Source organism: Dermacentor albipictus, chromosome 1, assembly GCF_038994185.2.
Source record: "Dermacentor albipictus isolate Rhodes 1998 colony chromosome 1, USDA_Dalb.pri_finalv2, whole genome shotgun sequence".
Taxonomy (NCBI): Eukaryota; Metazoa; Arthropoda; class Arachnida; order Ixodida; family Ixodidae; genus Dermacentor; species Dermacentor albipictus.
Genome location: NC_091821.1, coordinates 315794852 through 315817850, shown reverse-complemented (window position 1 = coordinate 315817850; position 22999 = coordinate 315794852). Strand labels below are relative to the sequence as shown.

The 22999-nt window shown below is 40.5% G+C and overlaps 1 protein-coding gene across 5 annotated transcripts in view; it reads left to right on the top strand.

Annotated features, from left to right (window-relative positions):
* Positions 1 to 22999, top strand: part of LOC135904322 (protein unc-13 homolog B-like) — a 405600-nt gene that overhangs the window by 343385 nt on the left and 39216 nt on the right. For all 5 annotated transcript variants that reach the window (XM_065434988.2, XM_065434979.2, XM_065434961.2 and 2 more), the window contains 4 exons: positions 6047 to 6306; positions 7129 to 7214; positions 14540 to 14666; positions 21620 to 21716. In XM_065434988.2, coding sequence (XP_065291060.1) covers positions 6047 to 6306; positions 7129 to 7214; positions 14540 to 14666; positions 21620 to 21716 — 570 coding nt within the window. The remainder of the gene's footprint in view (positions 1 to 6046; positions 6307 to 7128; positions 7215 to 14539; positions 14667 to 21619; positions 21717 to 22999) is intronic.

The following is a 22999-nucleotide window of genomic DNA, read 5'->3' as shown; positions in this document are numbered from 1 at the left end:
AATTGGCACATATGTACTAGTATTCGCTTAATTTGTATGTGCAACATTCGCCACAAACACTACACAACACTATTTCCAAGTGGTCTATTGGAGACAAATTGGCAAGCACTTCGCATATACGAGGTGACAATTTTTAAAGTTTTATGCAATTTTAAAAATCACCCTTTGAAGATACCGTAATTCTAGTCCTTGAGCTGGATTCTTCAGAGGCAGAGATTACTTACACGGAAAATGTAAATGAATATTCACTAATGAAAAAAATCACTAACTAACCTCCTAATTAATTGCATTATGACACACATCACAATTTACAGATTGTAGCCAATGAGATTGTCAGGCGTATCTATCCACTTGGACTCAATTTCCATAATTACACCAGTTCGGAGATATGCACCATAAAACTCACTGTAAAACTGCACTGTTGGTCTACTTACTTTTCTAACAAAATGCTCTTTTAAGCATTGAAGCACAAAAGTAACTAGAACGCCCATTTATTTTGTTACGCTTTGTAAAATAATATCTCGAAACTGGAGTAATTCTGGAAATATATTTAAAGTGGATGCATCTTGCAAACTTACAGGCTACAATTCATTCATTGCAATATGTGCCATAAGGTAATTAGCTAAGTTAATTTGTCAATTTTTACTAACTAGCTAAATGTATTTCGGTTTCGTGTGCTAGTAATGTCTGCCTCTTTGAATAATCCAGCTCAGTGACAAGAATTATGCTATCTGCCACAGACGATTTCTAAAAAATTCCGTAAAACATAAAAATGATCATAAAATGTAGATGCACACCGTGTATAGCATGGGCCGATGATATCATACTCAAGCATGCCAACATTCAGGATAAAAAGAAACATTAACTTATGCTCAAAACATAAACAAGTGAAATAATTGCCTCCGAATGATAGAACCAGCACTGAAGAAAATGGTGCCCTTCGATCCGCTCTGGTGAATCCACAACACCACAAAGTACAGCAATAAAAAATGTTGACATCCATTGGCCTGTACTTCTAACTCCATCCAAAGATAAAACTGTTCAAAAATAATTACTCCATATGCAAGATTAGGCAGGTTCCTCATACAAACTTGTTGATCAATCACTAATAAACACGCATACTCAAAGAGCCTCACTGTCTCGCCGTAACGGTTGCCACCATGGGCTGTACGAAAATGTGGCCACTGTGGTGTCGTCATATTTTATACATTCTCTCTCTGCCTCTGTAATGCTGCTGCTGCTTGCTGTAAATAAAAAATCTGAGCTTTCTTGCGAAATACTAATATTGCAATACCAGCTTATTAGGTATTTTATTTTTAGTGGCAAAAGAGCACATCAAGGCAAGCTGTGAGACCAGGTTATTGTAGTGGTGTCATTACAGTTGACTACAAGGGTAGTGTCATGCAGGAAGGAGAAGATACGAGCGGCGGTCCTTGCAGCCTGATGGCGGCTGAAGGTGCCACATGTTAAAGGGCATTAAAGGCAAATACTAAGATGACGTGGACTGTTTAACTACCATTCCAGAAACCTTGCAACACTTGTTTCCTGCCAAGAAAAGACTTAGTTTATGAAAAAAATTGCATCTGAGGGGTCCGAATGCCTTTTTCAAAATTCAAATCTACCGCCGCCCAACCAGAGGAGTGGTGACGTTGCATACGCCATCACCACCCTTTGCTGTCATCGGTGAGTAAAACCCTGTCCGAGAGAAGGCACTATCGAGCCAAGACAGAGCGTATTCACTGCTGCAGCTGCTTTTTGGTCAAGTGGCGTAGACCATTCGGGCATCCTGCGACATCATATGGAAGTTGAATTCTCTGCCACTTGTAGTTTGTGGGAGTTTCGCGAGCCAGCAAAAAACCAGCACAGCACTGCATGATAATGAAACTAGTGAAACGCTAAAGTGTGGGCGGCGCGGAGCTGAGCGAAAATGAAACCTTTCGACCGCCCATGTTGTCATCAAAGGTAACTTTAATAAGTTCTTTTTTCTAAAAAATGGAATAGAACTGGGCAAGTAGAATTTTATTTTGTCATTTTATACAATACAAGGATGTTTTTTGCAACAAATGGTTGAGTACTAGCGACAAAATTTAACTGAGGAGGGCTTTCATCATCGGGCAAGTGCTTGAATGTCCCGGGGGAGTCCCTAATCATGTCCTCCATTTACCTCAATTTCCCTATTATTAAAGCTCTGTTCGCGAGAATATATGCCTTAGAGATTCTCAACCACTAATCTATCACTTTAGCTTGACTTCATATTTGCCTTTAATGTCCTTTTAAGGCCCTCTTTTCGCAGGGAAGTCATCCCTGTGCTGTAAACACTAGCTGTTTGCACAATGGCACACCATTTGGGCAAGTTTCTAGCTAGAGGATGGCGACAATGTTGCAAGGTTGATAACATTGTGTCAATCAGGAGTGTGTCGCTTTTCTCTACTACATATAAGGTTCAATAAAAGAGGAGGTTTCCTGGCAATATTTGCTTTTGGTGACTCAATCACATGGGGCACTTTCGATCAATCGCAATTGAAAGCACCCTGAGTGACAACCATTTTCATGCAGATCACGCAATTAATTACTATTTCTGTTACAAAACAAACGAAGATGAATATAATTTTTTGCTTCTGCAAGAGTGAAAGTTCTTCGTTCTGATACAAACACCACCTAGGAATAAATATGAGCATGTCGCAGATATAAAGGTGCTCTTAATGCACATGTGAAGCTCCCACTATTATATGCCTGCCACTTTCCAGCCTGCGGATTCAACTTCCAGCTGGAAGACCAGCTGAGGTGGCTACCGTTTCCAGCTGGAAAGTGCCATTTCCAGCTATTTCCAGCTGGAGGGGCCAATTCCAGTTGGAAACCTGGCTTGAGAGACCATTTCCAGCTAGAAATTCACAGCCCATTTTTACGTGGGGGGGGGTGGGGTGGGGGGGGAGATGACAGGCACAGCTTACAGCATAAATGGGCCTTTTGAAAATATATTAGGATAGCTTTCTGTGACCTCCTCTCCGATATCACTCACACCTCTTTGCATTGGTGTGCACTTAGCCGAGAAGATGCACCGCAAGAGGCCAAATAGGCCTGTTTAACCTTTTATACACGTAAGTATCACACACCTATAAACAAGAGGCTTCCCCAACAGGGTGAGGACTGAGGAAAATGTGAGCGCCTACTCAAAGCAAAGGTGGGAGCATAGATACAGGGACAAGGAGGCTCACAGGACAGTTATGAGGAGTGTCTTACCCGAGTGTTTAAGCATTAGCTGTGGTGCGGGCTAGGGGCTTTGCTCATAATCTCGAGCATGCCAAATCGCTTGGAGGTTTGAAGGTCCTGCTTCCGTCATTACACTTCAATGTAAAGTATGTCTTATAGTTTTCTGGTTTAAAGTACTACACTGCTATTTGATGCTTAAAGTGCTCGTTAACTTTCTAAGCATGCACTAGCACTGCTGAGCAAGCGATAGGTGCCAGTGCTGCAGTGAACACCATCTGTTTAAAGCTATGTGGCAGCAGCAGCCAAAACCGCCACTGCCTTACAGAGGGAAAGGTAGGACAGGACCACGCCGCTCCAGAACTTCTGCAATACTGCAGAAGCAACTGATGTATTTCACCACCCTTAGATGGATGGATGTTATAAGCACCCCCTTTGGAATGGGGCAGTGGGTTGTGCCATCAAGCTCTTGCTATTATACTGCCTAATGTCCTATGAACTCCCACAACCAAATTTTCTGATCTCCTATTGCGATCTTTGCTTTTGTACGTCTCCATTTTTTATCATCTCCCTTCTTCCACCAATCTTCCAATCACCTCTTACTGATCTCTATTGTGGACATGTTTACTTTTCCACTGTTCTCGCTGAACCCAAGGGCTTCATGGAGGCCAGTGGTGCCTAAATCTACTGCTTGGCAGACGTCTTCACATTTCTATAAAACATACTCCATTGTTTCCCTTGCTTTACCGCAGCAAGCACATTCTTCTTCTTTCTTCTTATATCTCGCTTTATAGGTGCTTGTTCTAAGGCATCCCGATCTCGCTTCAAAAAGTAATGAGCTTCCCTTTGCGTTATCATAAATTTTTTCTTTCCCGATTTCATTTTTTCCTCTTAAGTAGTTACTCATGGCAGGTTTCTTTTCCATTGCTGCCACCCATGAGATTATTTCAACCTCTCTGACTTTCCGCTTGACGTTCTTTGTGGCTGTGTTGCCCACCCTACAAGCTGCATACTTACTGTTAAGCTTCCTGGTTCTTTCCCTCCACTGTGAATCAATGTTTTTCCTGTACAGATACCTCAACACTCTCCCAGCCCATTTACTTTCTTCCATATTTCTCAGTCATTCTTCATAATCAACTTTACTGCAAGCTTCCCTCACTTCTAACTTGATGCATAGATGGCAACACCATCTGGTGGCGTTGCAAGGAACCAAGTTTTACATCAGGTGATTGTGCTGTCCTCTCTCATTGGTGACAGTGCACATGGTGTTGCGTGCACTTCCACCTGTGGAAGCACACTGCTGCTTCTCTCTTCGCTCTCGCTCACCCTTCTCATTCGCTTTCCTCGCTGCGAATTGTGCCAATGGTGCGAAACTAAGCAACCAGTTACGCAAAGCCGACACTTTGAAAACCTTCATAAATGTATGCCAGTGATGATGTATAAGGAAGTTCTCACACCTTTCGAATGTAAAACACTTCACTTTGGGGCAGAGGTCTCTCTATGCCATCCTTCCAGGCTTTCCAAGAGGGCCAGTGACCATGGGCTGAGGCCGCCTAGATTGATTAGCAGCAGGTGGTATATCCAGCAGGCCTATGGATTCTGAAGCCGACACTGATGAGACGCTGTTTGCATAGGAACATGAACACTGAGGTGCTCTGTGTGATGCCCAAACTAAAATTAATCTCAACCAAAAGGCTTAACGCAATGCAATATGTTTGGCAATTTGAGCCACCCCTAGCGGACCTCCAAAGTGGACCCAGGTAAATGCAACATGAGCAAAAATAATACGGGTATTAATTACTGGCTAAGATCAACATACAGTGAAGTCACCTATTCAAGTGTGGCATACAAAAGTTTTATTCTATAACACTTCATAATTATGTTTCTATCTATATATTCGAGACTAGGATGCAGGTTGCACAACTGCTTGTTTTGATACGCTGCCACAAGCTGGCCTTCACCACAAGAGAACATCTGTGAACCTCCTTTTAACTTTTGACTGTAAAGTAAGAGAGAACGGGCGACTGACCGAGAAGATTTGCTGGTACATGTATTGTATGCATTCCCTTTGTGGGGCACCCGCCATGGTGGCTTAGTGGCTGTGGTGTTGCGCAGCTAAGCACGAGGTCACGGAATCCAATCCCGGCTATGGCAGTCGCATTTCGATGCGGGCGATATGCAAAAATTCCTGTGACCCATGCATGTTCAAGATCTGGTGGTCAGAATTATTCCGTAGTCCCCCACTACGGTGTGCCTCATAATCAAATCATGGTTTTGGCACGTAGGGCCCCATAATTTATTCATTCTCTTTGTGAGGCACGTGCCATGGCATTCTTGACTTGTCAGTTACTATAGATATAACTTACAAAAAGAAAAATAAAGTTATAACCATACCTGCATAGGACAAAAAGCAGAATGAGCATACTTTTATCTTGACGTTAACACAACACTTGCTAAAAACACGGTCGAGTGTTAGAGCAACCACACAATATGTGCTACCTTGCAAGCATTTTAGTACATGCTCTGTCTTGCTAATATTGAGTCTGCACATGTACTGTAGTTGGTTTACCATTTGTCCTCATTTCCTACGAGTGCTGCGCAAACCTCAAGACAAATATGGGCTGACTTGCTCAGTCCTCAATCCTGGGCATGCCTTATCACTAAAAAGCAAGTACCACTTTGTTTTCATTTCTTTCTTAATGTTTCCGTCATCTTTTATTGAGTCCTGCAGTTCAGAACATAGTTTTTGAACCTGGAATGTCCACAGGGCACCCTTGGTCCAGAGAGAGAGAATAGCGAGCTTGCTGTGCCTAGAATATGCCATGTGGTGTGATTGCAGGTCCAGGAGCTCACGAGCCCACCACGGGCCAGCACTGTGGTGAAGGACTGTGCGATTGCGTGCCTTCGGTCAACGTGCCAATTCCTGTTTGAGAACTGCTACGAGCTGTTTAACCGCGAGTTCCAAGTGGAGCAGCCTGACAATAAGGAGGAGGAGCATGGTCCCAGTGTGCACAACCTTGACTTCTGGCACAAGCTCATCGCCCTCATGGTGTCCGTCATCGAGGAAGATCGTAACAGCTATGCCCCTGTGCTCAACCAGTGAGTCGCTTGACAGTACTGTTAATGCTTAGCACTTGCCTGTGATATATATATATATATATATATATATATATATATATATATATATATAAAGAGAGAAGGAAGGAAGTGTAGATTAAAAAAAAGGGGGGGGAGCAATTAATGCACTAGCCGAGCTATACCAGTCTAGGTCACATTTAAACTAAATAATAGGGTCTACAAGTTACACAAAATGATAATTGTGGCATGATTCTAGTAAGTAAGGGAAAAATGCAAGTGGGGTGTGCACAGCACAGCCTCAAAAAGCAGTCTCATGCACACATGTTGACTACAGTTGCCAACATTATACATTTATACACGAAGGAGGCATTGGCAGCATTTCAGGTGTTGTTAATCAAAGACACGAATGCTAGAGAACAGAAGATTGGGCAAGTTGGTGTTACCTTATTTGGTGCTTCCCAAGCACTGCCCGTTACCATGTTACCATAAGTGATAAAGATAGGAAAAATGAAATGGAAAAATCTTAAGAAAACTATGCCACCCATCTTGATATGTTAATATGAAAATATACAACACAACCTCGGCAGCACAACCTGAATGAAATGCAAAGCCTAATGAAGACATTTGTTCTGCGACACCAAAGCTTAGCTAGTTATGTGCAATAAATTGCCCTTTGTTTTTGAGCACTGCATCTTCAATATCTCATTGTGTTCAGTACATAACGTGCTGTAGGTGTGAAAGCACTACCACAAATGATAAGATAATTCATCTCTTGAGGACCCCAGCTGTAATGTAAATGTGGCGCATATGTGATGCTCTCCATTTGAACTGTGACTGCTACAGGTTTCCCCAAGAGCTCAACATTGGACACCTGAGTGCACAAACGTTATGGAGTCTGTTCTCGCAGGACTTGAAATATGCTCTTGAAGGTGAGCTGTATATAAGTTACCACCATTTTCTCAACAGCTCACTGAAAAGCAAATTTTTTCAGTTCATATGGGCTGAAGTTTTTCTATTTTTTGCTATGTATAACTTTTTATTGTATTATGCTCCATATTCTTACTTTTCTAATGGCATCATGAGTTTAATTATTATGAACTCATAACTACTGAGGCTCCACAAGTAATAATACTGGCATTTATGCCTAAATGTTTCCTTATTACGAGGAAGGTCCATTCTATCACTCTTCGTTTTACTTTTGGTGTGGTGAGTCATTAGATATTTCTGTTTTGTTAAAGAATGTGATGTCCTACAGAAAGCAGTCCCAGTGTGTTGTTTGTCATGAACTTTGTATCTTCACCTTGTATATTTGCCATTGTTACCTGCATCTATTTGTTTTCAGTTTCTCACTTGTCATGCTTAATAATCAATTTTGTGAGTCTGTCTTTTTTCTATGTGCTGTTTGCACTAACATATGAGATTATGCAGGATTTATTTTAGTGTAATCACAGCTGTAGGTTATCGTTCTTGGACTCGACTAATGAACCGATTTAAGCTAAACTTGAAGCACTTTAAAGAAATTGTCAAAGTGCCCTTAGCAGTTTTGTTATCGGTGACAAAAGCATGTCAATTTTGTTAGCATGTGCCCAGTCTTTCCCCAACACGAACCTTAAAGGCTCACATTGTTGGAAACCTTTGTGTTGTCTTTACCCATTCCAAACTTTCATGCACCTGAGCATACCAGAAGGTTCTGCATGTGAATAATTTTGTTGCTTATGTATGAAATTCTATAAAGTGCTAAGGTATATTGCCTTTTCGGCAAGTTCAGTGTGTTGAGTAATAAATTAATATTTGTATATTTGTCACCCATTATGTAGCAAAGATATTTTCCAAATGAAATTTTTTTTTTACAATGTTGTGGAAAGTTCTACGCCCTTGCAGCTTTCTAGCAAAGCTCAGTATGTGGATGATTCGGCTTTTGTTAAGTAAAAGTCTTTAATAAGTCTTCAGAATGAAACAGGAAAGAAAATATAAAATAGACAGACATTTCATTTACCAATACCAGCATTATCAGTATTTATTTCTGAGAGCCTTGCTTGTTAGTGCATATTATGCAGCATTGGTTACATAGTACAAATATGAGCGGGTAAGCTTTCATGCAGAAGCTTGCCACTCTGTTCAAAGATGGCATTCGGCACAATGCATGCACACAGCAAGAGCCATTTCATGTGATATCTAAAACATTTCACAGCTGCTCTATATGCATATCCTTTCCTCTCTCCGTGCCTTCTTTGCAAAAATGAGAGTACAAAACAAAATAGCATGTTCCCAGGATAGCAATTGACAACAGTCACATGTACAATACCAGATACAAGCTTGACAGTGTATGAAGCTTTGGGTATTGTGGTGGGTCAAAACGAACAGCTGCTGCTAGGAAATCGTCTTGAATGAAGGCGAAGCCAGCTAGAAGTTTTGGCATTGATTTCTAGCTGATCTGATTCATTCTTACTACTGTATTTGCACATAAATAGTGTTACTGCGTATATAATGTGAGAGGGTATTTTCTGCCTTTCAGTAAAAGAAAAGAATATATTACGATAATAACATGAAGTGATGCCACAGTAAAACAGGAAATGACGCATGAAAGTGGATGCTAGCAGGGCTTTATACATCATTACTGGGCACTGTTGTTGCAAAATAAAGTGAAAGGACAAATGCATACATAATTTACATGATGTCACTACTGACATCTCTGAGGCTGCCACCAAGAACACTGTGTTTTTTCATGCAACCAAAGTTATTTGACAAGCAGCACTTCAGAAATGCCTGGGACACAATCGAACACGGCAAAGCCTTTCACGCTCTGTGCGGTGATCAACCACGCGAATTTGAAGCCCACTCACTTGAAGTGCCTCCACAACCGCACACGTCGTCTTGCTCAAGGTTGTATATAATACACGTAACCACATTAATCTTTTACTAAGAGCGTTCTAAATCAGGAGAAAAATGAGTGCGTGAAATCTCGTACGCTCTTGCATGAGGCATAGTAAATGCTAAGGAAAATAAAAGTGAAAAATGCTATACATATTCATGCCACAAATCCGAATAAAATGTGAGGCGCATTCTGAAGCTGGAAATGTCGAGAAAAAACTCGCCTTATATTCGTGCAAATACGGTATATTTACTTTGAACATTATACTTGTACACGAAACAAAATGGGGGTCTGTGTTTGAGGGAGGGGCGAGTTAACGTTGTAAAATTAAAAGTACTCAGAAAAGGACATAAACAGGACCGAACACAAGAGCGCCTGTGTTGTTCAGTTGTTGTTCAAGCTTTTTCAATTTTACTTTATACCACGAGCCAACTAGCCCAGCAGCAAACCATGTTAGGTTAATGTTGTAATGGTTTGTGTTTTGGGGGAGCAACAGTGTAGCACAATGTGTGCACAGTGTACTCCAAGTATATAATCAGTGTGAATGCCCAGTACTGTGTAGTCCACTTCCATTAATTTGAACTTGATTGGACTGAGGAAATCATTGAATTATTCGTTGGGTTTAAATAAACAAGATGCAGAATAAAATGGCAAAAACATGCCACTGATTAATTTGGCAGTATTTGCCAGAGTCTTGCACAGCCCCAAATCAAACACACGCTCACTTTCTCTTTGTCCAAAGTAGAAAATTAACCTAGAGATGGCATTAAAGCTCCTAAACAAAGTGTAGCTCTGATGTGCACCTGTTTATTTAACAAGTGACTTTGGTAAGGGTCAAATTAATAAGGCAAACCTGTAATTAGGCAAATTAGAGCAGATAGTCATGTGTCTGTAAGAATAACAATGCATGCCAAGAAAAGGAAAATACAGTCAAGATTATTGGAGAATTGTGTGGGGCTGAGAGATCAGAAATTTGCAGGCACTGAATAGAATAGGCTCATGAATGGGAAAAAGCCTTCATGCTACATGTACTTGAGTAGCCTGATGATGGTGACAGTGCAGCATATTTTGTTAGTTTGAGATTGCAGTGATATTTTTAAAACACTGATCAAATACTGAGTTTTTTAGACAGCATCTCCTGAAACAGTCAGATGCCTAAAATTTTAAAAATATATTATATTAGTGTAGTACCACTTAAATAAGAAAGGTCATCTTCATCTGCAGTGCAATAATTGTGCAGTGAAATAATCAGACCTTATAACATGCTCTTCACATTAGACACTTTATTTTTTTAATATGCCTTTAGAGATAAATTAGTTAATTTTCACAGCTTAATTTCTATAATGCAGTTTCTTTAATGCTGGGAAGTAAACTTCATGTAGACGCTGTCATGCATTTCATGCAGAAAGTTCATAGGACTTGGCTGTCAAAGAAGAAGCTGCATTTGACCGTAACGCTACCTTGCAAAAGTTGTAGAAATATGTGCACGAAGGCTGCTGAAAGGCTTCTTTAAGCCCAGTACACATGCAGCATTAACATATCATGCCTATGAAATTTTCTGATTATATGGATGTTACAAGGAAAGAAGCGCACTACATATGAAATAAAATGGTACATATTAAAACATACCACATATAGGAAGGCTTACACGCCAATTTTTAAATTTGGCCTGTAAAGATTAGATCCGACTGCAGACATTGAGCCATTAAGGAACTTCAGCCTGCACACATGATGGCATGTCTACTGCTCTGTCTTTTTTTCTTTTTTGACAGAGACATTGACCTTATCTAAAGCAGCCATGTTAGGCAGGGAAATTAATGTGCTTATATGTTTACACTTGGAATATTGCTCCATAAATGCCTATGTGCAATTTCAACAAACCTCTTAAAGAGAATATTGAGGGCAAATTGCACCCTCTCACTTCATTTATCATCACCACTCATGTGCCACTTATAAAGAGCGGGTGCTAGGCACTAAGGCATGGAACTATAATGTTTCCACCTCATTAAAAAAAAAATTGTTCCTGCGCCATGCAAAATAAAAATAATTATACCTTATATTGCACACAATATGATAACAAAACTGTATGGGGTCACATATACTAGCTCTGCATATTCTAGAAGAGCCAAAATCTTGGTCTTGTAGATTAGGACGTGCCTCCGCCTTTTCTTTTGTTTCATTTTTATTTGCAATATAGGCATATTGCCAAAGCAGGAAAAAAGCCATACCATCCTCTAAGAATAAAGAGTGGGCTCCTATTTGGAGCAGAAGCATGAAGTCACATACCAGACAACCAGAAAATTAATGTTTACAGAACTGTGCAGTCACACAGTCATTGCTTAGTTCAGGTTTCTCTGCTGATGTCATTGGTCCTCTTTATTACTTTATCCACTCTGAACTGCATGCCATATAACATGGCGAGCTTCGTAGGCAACTTTTTTCTGGAGTTTGTTGGTTGGTATTTCACCTACCACAGATATGAAGACACCCTGCATTACACTATAGCTGTAAGTAAGTTAGAGAAGACAGTACTATTATAGTTGCAGAATATGGACTTCTTTCACCTGCTCTGGTTTAAAATTAGAGGCTGTGTAGCTCTTGGTATTGACATAACTGTATGCTTACTCTGGTTCTTTAGTGTCCTGTACAAGTTCAAGATCAGACCTTGAAAACATTTAGCTTGGGTCATGGGAAGGTTTTGCTTAGTGTTCAGTCATAATGAAATCATGTTTCATTATTGTGTGCAGAAAGTTGTCAAACCTTATCCTGTGATTACGCCACTTTGCTTGTCACTTGTTACCCTGGGACCTAGCTTTGCACAGATGGAGTTTTTGAAACCTGTTCTCTATGTCCCCCGCCCTTCGTGGTAACAGTTAATTGAGCCCCCATCCCCACCCTCATTGTCTAACCCTTGGGTATGTGTATGCTCTGAACCCTGTGCTCTCTCCCATAAAGGACACCTTGCCAAGGCCGGTATGTACTAGATGTGCATTCAGAGATGGCCCGCTGTTTCTCCCTCTTTTCTTGCCCCATACTGAGAACCCTTTTCCCTACTTAGTAGCTTGCAAGTAGGAGCATTACACACAAACACAGCCCTGCCCCAGAGCTTTCAATCTAATTACCACTTACAGCTTGTTTTTTAACTTTCAATCGTGTCTCAGTTAGAGATGTTAAAAAGAAAGAAAAGTGAGACTAATTAGCTCTTTTCTAACTGCGTTCTCTGACATCCGCCATGCAATGCTATAAAGGGCTATTTCACTCCAGCTTTCAGAAGAAGAAAAGGCATTTGCCTATCACCCATGTGCGTAAAAATAAACTCTAATTATCTCCCTGCACAGATGGTGAAACTCATTGCTCTGTGATATGGCAGTGTCTGTGTGGGAGCCTCTTTAGACTGTAGGTTAAAAATGCAAGCAAGCAGGTCTGATTCTCGTAGTGAGCAAAGTTTGGTGGCCTCTTTTGTTTCTGCTTTTTGTCGTTTGGTTCACGTCTGGTGGGTAAGCTGTGCTTGTGTCCCATGTTGCACTGGAAAGTGGGGCTCAAAGTATGGCTGCTATGGGCCAGCTTTGTTGGCTCAGCTGTTTGTGTCACTAGGGCAAGCAGTCCTCAATGTTGCAGAACTTTTGTGGCATTACTTGTTCAATGTGCAGTTACATATTTCATTACATCGACCTTGCATGCATTTCTCCATGTTTACAGTCATTTCGTCGTGTTTACAGTCTTTTTACTTGAAGTAAGATGATCAGGTGACATACCATACAAGGAGGAAGTGATAGGTGGACATACCTCTGCAAGGATAACCAGTGGTTGTCTTAATTAAACATTGCCTGCAGAAAGCACCACTCCTTCTTCTCTTTTTGAATGCAACAGCTGGGTTAACCTACAATACTAAAAGCATGGTGCAGTGGTTACATGCCACGAATTTAGGGGCAAACAAAGCGAGCTGAAATGAAGTGGGCCAAATAGAGCCCAGAGTGAGGTACTGTATGTTATCAAAGTCCACGTCACCTGTTTTCTCCACCTGGCATCCTCAGACACATAAGAAGGTATATTAGACACGTGTTAAATGTATACTGATTTAAAACTACTTTTGAAGATGTTTTATGGGGCCACATGTAATTGCAACTATTTAATGGGTCGTGCTCACTATTTTAATAGATCCCAAAGGTTATTAGTTTGATGCAGTCTCATTAAAACATGTAGCTCTCATTTACTTTGAGCCCTACAAGTCCATTGTCTGGTGATTACTGTAGAACACTATTTTGGGGGCAAGCATGGCCTAAGTTCGTATAAGGCTATTCGCATCGTGGTGCTGCTGCAGTAGAGGGAATGAGCACCCGTATTTGTCATGGTGGCATCAGATGTTTTTCTTGAATGTTCCTTCCAACTATAGGCCCAAGGTTGGGACAGTACAATCATATCTCCAGCTCTTTAAGTGTACCCCTTCTTTAAGTTTGTTGGTTTGTGACCGGAAGTACTCCTGAAATCACTAAAAAAAAAAGCGATGTCACTAAAAAAATATCATGCATTTGGCAAGCATATGGACTGTCCCAACCAAAGGTTTGACTCCTAGCCTGTCTTGTGCTGCACCCTTGAACAGTTCTCTTGAACTCTGACAGATGGAATGTTTATGATGTAACTTGTAGTAGTGCTGCCTAGACTTTCTTTGCTGCTTTTGTAGAGGGCTTTAGTAATGTGAATGAGCAAGGTTTGGCAACTGTGACTGCCAGCATCAAGATGAAATTAGAGAATGGCACGAATTAACGCCCCATAGTTTGTAATGATTTGCTACTCAGAAATGTGAAGTCTCACGCTAATTTTACTTAGGAGCTGTCTGGCATTCAAACTTCCTAATAGCCATTGAAGTTATGAGCACACTATGGATTTCACTTGTTGATTGTTACTTTACAATTTACTCATACAATTTACATTACAATATACATTTACATTACAATTATTTACAATTTATTTACAATTCATTCAATACAATTTACAATATCATTTACAATTTACAATATAGCTGAAGTGCAAGGTTGACTGTTGCATCAAAACAATATTGAATCAAAATTGTGATGCACGCATAAGCCTATATTCCTGTAGTCAAAAAACAAAATAACATCAAAATGGGGTGCACGCATAAGCCTAAATTCCTATAGTTTTCTTTTCCTAATCTGTCTTTCCCCATCTTCCATTTTTACCAATAATTACTCTTCTTTTCTGTTCTTGCATAACTGCAGGCAATGATCATAGGGTAAAAAATCTTAAACTGATCTATATCATGCTCACAGTTGCCTTTCCTAGCTGCACATGGTTATTAAGACCTCAGAGAGGGGAAAGAATTGAGCCTTCGTATGCCTCTTTTCACCCTGTCTTGCCACCCAGAGCATGAACAGCTGAGGCTGTGCAAGAGCTCAGCCTACATGAACCTTCACTTCAAGGTGAAGTGGTTCTACAACAACTACATCAAGGACATTCCTCCCTATAAAGACACGGTGCCTGAATATGCTTCGTAAGTAGCCATATCATTCTGCTTCCCATATAAAAATTTCATTGTGTAATAATTTTTCTTCCATGTTGCATGTATGCCTAACCTCATGCGTACAATACAGCTGTTCAGTTTAGCTTTCACTGTGATGACTCCGTGGCTGTGGTATTCTGCTGCTCAGCGGTAGGTTGCAAGTGCATTTTCCAACTGTGATGGCTATGAGGGAAGTACACAAGTGCCCTCATAGACCTCTGCGCATGTTAAAGAGCCCCAGGGTTTCATACTTAAATGTAAGAGAAAGAGGAATACTTCAGTTTCCAGAACGTCTATTCCGAGCCATCACTAGTGCAGTCCCACTAGATCTCTTCTTGTGGTGCTGAGCCCAGCTGACTGGACTCCTCGACACTTTTTATGTAGGCCATCAGTAGAGGTTGTTGTGTCAGATGTAACTCAGGTAATCGAGGGATCCAGCTCTCTCAATTGTACAGGAATAATGGCGGCATGTTGGAACGATTTAGAATAGCGTCAGGAGGGAGCTGAAGTATTCCCAATAAGTATGTTGCACATTGAGATACTTGAATAGGTGCGTTGAGATGCTTGATGCATACGTGACACATCAGTTTGCCCAGTCTGTTTTCTATGTGGTGTTTAATAACATCATTGTGTAGTCTAAGCATCTGTGCCTGGTGGATTGCAGTGGGCATTGCATGCTGCCTTGCTGTGTAAGCTTTCTGCAGTCCCGAGGACTCTCATTAGAATATGGAGTAAAATGCCTAGATGCTGCACAGTACAATCATTAGGCGCCACCCTGCTGCGTAATGATAGTTATATTTCATTCCTCAGTTTCCATAAACATTCTTCTTCAATTAGTTGCTTAAATGTTAAAACGAAGGTTTTATTTCTTCATTTCTTACATAGTAAGCAGCTTCTTTAATGTTGAATGCTTGTGAAGATAAGCATATTCTGAAAGACTAGATATAACCCCAACCAGCACACAATTTGAACGGGTCCACGGAATTGGCAAATTTGCTGCAGGTAAGCAAAGGCCCATCATTGCAAAGTTAAGTGTTTTTTAAAATAAACAAGCGATTATAAAGTCTGTGTACAACGTTAAAGGATCGGAAGTCTCAGTTCGCAAAGATCTTTCACGATCTACACGTGATGCAAGGAAAAAGTTTATGATAGTGTTTGCGAAGGCGCAGAGCAAACTCTTTAAGTTATCCGTCGATAAGCTATGTATGGACGATGTAACATATATGCACTGGAAAGCTTTTGACATTGTCATGTCATGCATTAGATAGCTACAAAAGAGAAAATGCCTACATGTGAACAACAAGCCTCATTCCTCAGTGTTATCATATCTGGTTTCTTTATCGTTTACTTATATATATAGACTTCTTCCTAAATGTGATCTACTGCACACTTTTCTAGAGGGTAGTTGTTCTTACATTCTTGTACTTGCTGATACATGGCTATATCCTGAAATACATAACAAAGAAGTTTCGAAGACAACAAACAGTATGATGTATACCAGTACGATCGAACTGAAAGACATGATGGCGGTGTCTCGATTGCAGTTGACAAGAGGATTGTCTCCTCAGTTGTCGAACTCAGCACTCAGAATTATTTCGGTTGGGTATTCATGCCTTCCACCCAAACATTATTCAGGGCATGCTATCGTTCATCGGAATCTGGCCCTCTGTTTGTGAAACAGCTCAGAGAAAGTACCGTACTTACTCGCATAATGATCGCACTTTTCTGTTAAAAAAAATTGACGCAAATTCAGGGGTGCAATCATTACGCAGGTTAAATATCTCGTAAAAAAAAGAATTTTTTTTTTTTTCATCTCGCATTTGCTGCGGGATGACAACAGGTCAACAAATAGGCGGCTGCCCCTGTATGTAGTGCGGGACACCAAAACAAAGGTGACGGCCGGTGAAGCCATAAGATTTCTTACAAAAATTACTAGAGGGAACTCTGGCGCTGCAGTCATTGCACCACCATGGGAGTTATGGGAAGTACATGGATTTGTCTGATCTTCATGCTTGTGGATTCATACGTTCTTGTGGCTTTGTATATTTTGCTATATCAATCTTATTGTAGTAAATTTCAGCCCAATCTATGCTCTTCGAAGTGCAGAAGACGCCGGGAACACGCACAATTGCTATTAATTGCAACAGTTGAGCTTGTCCAGGTGGCCAAAATCGAAACGTGCCAAGCGTCTCACGGCACTGGCATGCCCACTATAAATTCATAAGGGCGTTTCATTTGCATGGTGATACATGCGTCTGTTGCTTAATGGTTTCAATATCAGGCTTCTGTGCTAGAGTTCCTGTGTTCGAATCCTGTCGTCGGACAATTTTAATTATGTTTATTTAATTATTTATTACACAATACACTGTTGAAAACGACGAGTTTACAAAGTCACACAGCTGTCTGAAGCCAAAAGGACGAAGTTTAGGCAAATCCATGTACTTACCATAATTCCCATGCTGGTACAACCGCTCCCTTTGCAGTGCTCCCGTAGACACTAGTGCCAGAGTTCCCTCTAGTAATTTTTGTAGGAAACTCTATGGGCAGAGCAAGCCAAACACGCCAAATGCGATTTTTATTGTTCTCGTGAGTACATTACGTGCATTGATACAGTTTCTTCCGTATCAGTAATGAATAATATCATTAATATCGGCAAGTTTGTGGCAATAATGTAGCCATGTCCACTTTGAGGGGACGGATGGGCACGCTTAGCTGCCAGTGACATAGGAACACATGGCGGGCATGCTGCAGAAACTGCGGCATTTGTCTTCACTACTATCCTAATAATGCACATTTCCGCTAAGGGTGGGCGAGAATCTTAGCCGTGTTGCAAGCATCGGCATATGAATAGGGTACACTTCTAACATATCAGTGTAAACGTGGCTGCTATCGTTGCCGCTCGCGATTTTTTTCGTGCCCACGAGTGCAGACAAGAAGAATCAAAAAGCGCCTTTTTCGTTGTTGTTGTTGTTGACCACAGCCATTATAAAGCCTACACATAATAAAGGCGAGTTTGGTTGTAGCCTTCTTCTTCTTCTTCTTCTTCTTCTTCTTCTTCTTTTTTTTCATGGAAGTGCGGAAAGTGATGAAAGGAATGCAATGGGGCATCTGCTTGAGAATGGTTGGTTCGTGCAGACCACTTGGTTTGTCTTGAAGAGTCGTTCGCGTAGCATTCAACAGATAGCGTGATCATTATTAGCTAGACTTGACACACTAAATATAGTTGCGGCAAGTTCGGGGTGCGATCATTACACGGGAAATAAAAAAGAGAGAATTTTGACGACAAAATTCAGGGGTGTGATCATTACGCGAGTGCGATCATTATGCAAGTAAATACAGTATCTCAGGCTGCTAAACACTGTCCTGCCAGCAATAGTTATCTTTTTAGTGACTTTAACTTTTTGCATATTGACTAGAACCTCTTGTCATCCTCTTGGCATGCTGTGAAAGATTTTGTATACCTAACTTTGGATTACAATTTGTTTCCAGTCATTCACCAACCTACTCGTGGTTCCAACGTCCTCGATCTCCTACTAACCAATTATCCTGATACCATAGAGTCGATTTCACATATCGAGAGCTTTTGTGACCATAATATGCTACAACTGCAACTTAACACCCAGCTTACTTTTAAAGAAGCTAAAACTAAAAAAATTCAGGAATATAACAAGGCCAACTTTAACAACATGAATGCTGAGTTAGAGGTGCTTCTTAATCAGAAATTTCTGCCCTCATTTTCATCTCGCTCTGTAAATGACAACGCCATTATTTTTAAAGACAAAATCTAGGTTCTCGTGGACAAGTACATTCTCTTAATTAATAACTAATGATAAAACTAACCCAAGGTTTAATAAAGAAAACTCAGACAATTAAGAAACAAAAAGAAACGTCTTTATGAGTGCGCAAAATGACTCCAGACCCTGTCCTCTGGGGCAAAATACAAATAATATTTAAAAACATATTGTAAGGCTATAAAAAGAGCTAAAAATAAATATTGCCTGCATGACCTGCCTTGTCTCTTAAAGGCTACCCCTAAGATGTTCTGGAAAACAATTGCTCCCAATGGCATTGGCAACAATGTTTCCTTACACTGCGATGACCTAACACAACTTTCTGATCAAGAGTGTCCATCAGAGCTCAGTGGTTTCTTTCATCTGTTTTAACTCGAGAAGATCGTTCCAGTGTGCCATCTGTTCTTGAAATGAGCTTTCGTTTTATGGAGCCAGTTGAAATCTCATCGGAAGGCATAATATGTCTGATTTCTAACCTTAAGCTATCTACATCTAGTGACATTGATAACATAAATTCTAAAATATTAAAAAATACCTCTTTCATTTCAAGTCAGATCTTATTCCACCTATTTAAACAGTCATTAACATCTGGACAGTTATTGGCCGACTGGAAAGTTTCTAAGATTACTCCCATACTTAATAATATGGACAGGCAGCCAAAAACTGCTGTCCCATTTTGTTGACGTGTATCCGCTGTAAACTTCTCAAACAAGTTATCTCATCACATCTTTACAACCACCATGAGTCTGATAATTTCTTTTTCAGTAACCAGCCTGGATTTGGGAAAACGTTATCATGAGAAACACAATTTGAATGAACCATGAATGTACATTTTAATGTGGATGACAACCTTCGAACTGACTGCATCTTTCTAGACTTCTCTAAAGCATTTGACCGTGTAGCACATTGACGTCTTATTGCAAATCTATCAGCTCTTGGAATTGACAGTTTAACTTTGTCGTGGATGAGAAACTTTTTGTCACGTTGCCTTCAATTCACAGTGGTAAATAACATTTCTTCTTCTCTCTCTTACATAGTACCTCGTGCACCGCAGGGTAACGTCATGGGCCCCTTACTATATTAATTTACATTAATGACATAACACTAACATAACATCTGGTATAAAACCTTTTCCCGATGACTGCAATATCTACCGCAGTATTAAAAGTGCTAATGACCATCTTATCCTTCAAAATGATCTTAACGCTACAAACTCCTGGTGTGATAAATGGCTAATGACCCTTAACTCAACTAAAAATAGGTATGCAAGGTAGTTCCATTCAGCTGTAAGCACCCTACATCTAACTTTCCTTATTCTATAGATAATGCAGTATTACCTCATGCTTCTTCATACACCTACTTAGGAATCAGTCTCCTACCCTACCTGGAATTCCTGCCTTCTCCTAGAAGAAGCACGTAACTACCATTTGTGCTAAGGCATCTAAAGCACTTGGCTATTTGTGTCATAACTTGTGTCATTGTAACTCTAACATATGTAAATTAGCCTATATAACTTTCGTTTGCCAACAGCTAGAATTTGTCTCAGCAATCTGGTCTCCTCATCAGAAGTACCTTTGCTGACAAGATAAAGTCGATCCAGGATAGGGCCGCTCAATTTATATCATCTAACTATGACCACCTTTTCAGTGTTACTAACCTTAAACAAGAATGTGACCTCCAGCCGTTGGATACCCATCACTCCATTTCACTGTTATGTCCACTGCATAAATACTGTATGTTCATATCCTACCGTATCGTCACTTACCTATTCATGCTCCCACACACACATCACGACATCTACATAATAACCTAAGCGTCATATGTATCTTTGGAAGGACTCAAGCTTTTAATTCATCTGCACTACCACACACTAGTCCACTTTGGAATGATCTTCCCAAAGCCATTGTCACAATCACTGACCGTAGCCATTTTCGCAAACTGGACAGACATTTTAATATTGTGTAATGATTTCACTTCTCTTGTATTGCATATTGAATTAGGTTTTATAGTACATTGATGACATTCCCATGTCTTGTTTCAGTTTTAGTTGTTGTCTGCTGATATAACACTCAATTTATTGCTCTGTGCCCCCCTCATTCAATGCTTCTTTGGAAGCCCTGTGATGTACTGCAAATAAATAAATAAAAAATCCAAGGACACCTAAGCACTTTATTGTAAGTGCAAAGGCGTTAATGTCCAATTGAATGCCACTGAGCGGTCCTTCGAGTTATTAACTCCTCGTGGACAAGCAAGCGCATTGATGCGGTTGGTGCGTTTTTTTTTTGGCCTTGCTGAGGTGCAGATAGATTGCAGGCGAGTGCTTGCACGGACAAGGAATGCATGGTTAACACAGACTTCTGAGAGCGAGAGCAAGGGTGACGTAGCATCGCGGCAGTGCCCTCTCCCCTCATGCGATACCTGGCGTGCTACAGCAGCAGCAGGTTTACCCTTTTGCCCCCTGCTCCGTCGAGGTACGCTTGTGACGTGGCATCGCAGCCAATAAGAAATTAGATGGCATTTTGCTCTCACAGATAACAGGCACCATCTTTTTTACTCGATGGGCCATTTGATGCTTTTGCATCAGAAATAGACCTCAGCAGTTTTGAAAGCTGCGCCTTGTAGGTGTGATGCGTTTTTTAAAAGCTGCACCTTTTGAAGCTGCCTTTGTATAAGTGTACAGGTATTCCAGGAATACAGCATCAAGATCGATCAAGATATAACAATAATCACTTAAAATTATTAGGTTTTGATGTTTCATGAATGTAAATATATGTGGACCTGCACTGTATACAATAATTACAATTATGCTCCTTTAATTTAGGTAAATAATACTATCATTATAACTTTGTGTGTGCACAAGAAATCTAATGTCCTTTGATAATAGTGGGAATATTCTTTCAATTTTATGCTTTCTTCTAGTTTCAGAATAATGCACAGCTCCTAATTTTTTAGGTGATACATATAAAACTCATGTTTTTCACTGAAATGTAACAAATTCGATTGAAACCATGAGGATTGCTTTCAGTAAACTAAATGCACTGCGTATGTGGCCATTTGATTATCTTGACATTGATTGCTGTTGTATTGATTCATGTTATTGCTGCACATTTCATTCTAGAACTATGTTTATACCTGACTTCCTTGCCTTTTCAGGTTGTTTGAACCTTTTGTGATGCAATGGCTCAATGAGAATGATGATGTTTCTCTAGAATACCTCCACAGTGCCTTCCTACGTGACAAAAAAGATGGCGTAAGTAAACACTGCATTACCCACTCCTTCTACATCTTTTTAAAATGCATTAAACCTTATTGTAACGAACTTCAATATAACAATATTCCTGATATAATGAAGTATTTAACCTTTCATAACCTCTTGTCCATAGAACACCATGTATTTAGAACCTCAGTAAAAGGAAGTGTGTTTGTTTGCAATTTCAGTATAACAAAATTTCACTGCCTCTGCAATGGAATGTCGAGACAATAAATGGAAACTTCCACAGACACAGGTGGTTAAATGATGAATTTCAAGCGGCTGCTTGCAGAGGCACCTCTCAAGAGTGATCGCTGAAGTGGACGCGCATCACGTTTCGTATAAAGTCCAAGTGCAATAAGATCCTGTCGCACCCCACGTACCATGTGCTTTAGGTGCAATTGAAAGTGTGCGAGGGTGAGGCAACAAAGATGGTGGCTTCATGAGTGACGCCTTCCCGCATGGGCATAGGGAAAGAGAGGGAGGGGAGCAAGCTCGTGGTAACGCAATCAAGCGTGCACGAGGTTGCTGGGCAGGGGATAAGTTGGCGTGCGTCATGGCTGGGGCTGCACGTGGCTGCATTTTGGTGACCCATCAGAGCAAGAGGCAGATAAAGCATACGCTCCCTACTGCCGGCGCTTTTCCTGATAGTGTTGTCACCATGTGGGTGACACCATCAGCCGCGGGGGGCGCAGTGCACATGAAAGGGTGGCTGGCTTTGCTTAATTCATACCTCCGACGTCAAGATGTCACCGACATACGTGGTATATGAAACCGTATCATTTCTAGCTGACTCACAAATTTATGAAAACAAATTTTTTGTCTCATTCAAATTTGCTTTTTTCAATTGTCCAATAATTCGAAAAATTATGCAGCCCCTCTTCGTGTAAGTAAAATCGATCAGCTACTGTACTTATTTGCATAAAAGGTTGAATTTCAATACAACGAAATTTCGACATAACGAAGCAAATTGCTGATTTTACCAACTTCATTATATAGAGGTTTAACTGTACCTCTAAAACTAGAAACTATAGTTCATAATTATGATGTATTTATTTTTAGATGTAGGAGCTGTTATAGCTTGTATTGCAAGAAAAAGTTCGCAAGTTTTACTAAAGTGCACCAAATAACTAGCGTGCGTGTACAGGGTTTGTCCGTAAAGTAATGAGACTGCCTGCCGCAAGACGCTGCAGTTGCCAGTAGCATGCTCCCCAGAGGCGGGATTTGTGGTAGGGGTTCTAAGCTAAGTAACACACAGGCCAAAAGTTGTGTCCAATCTCTGA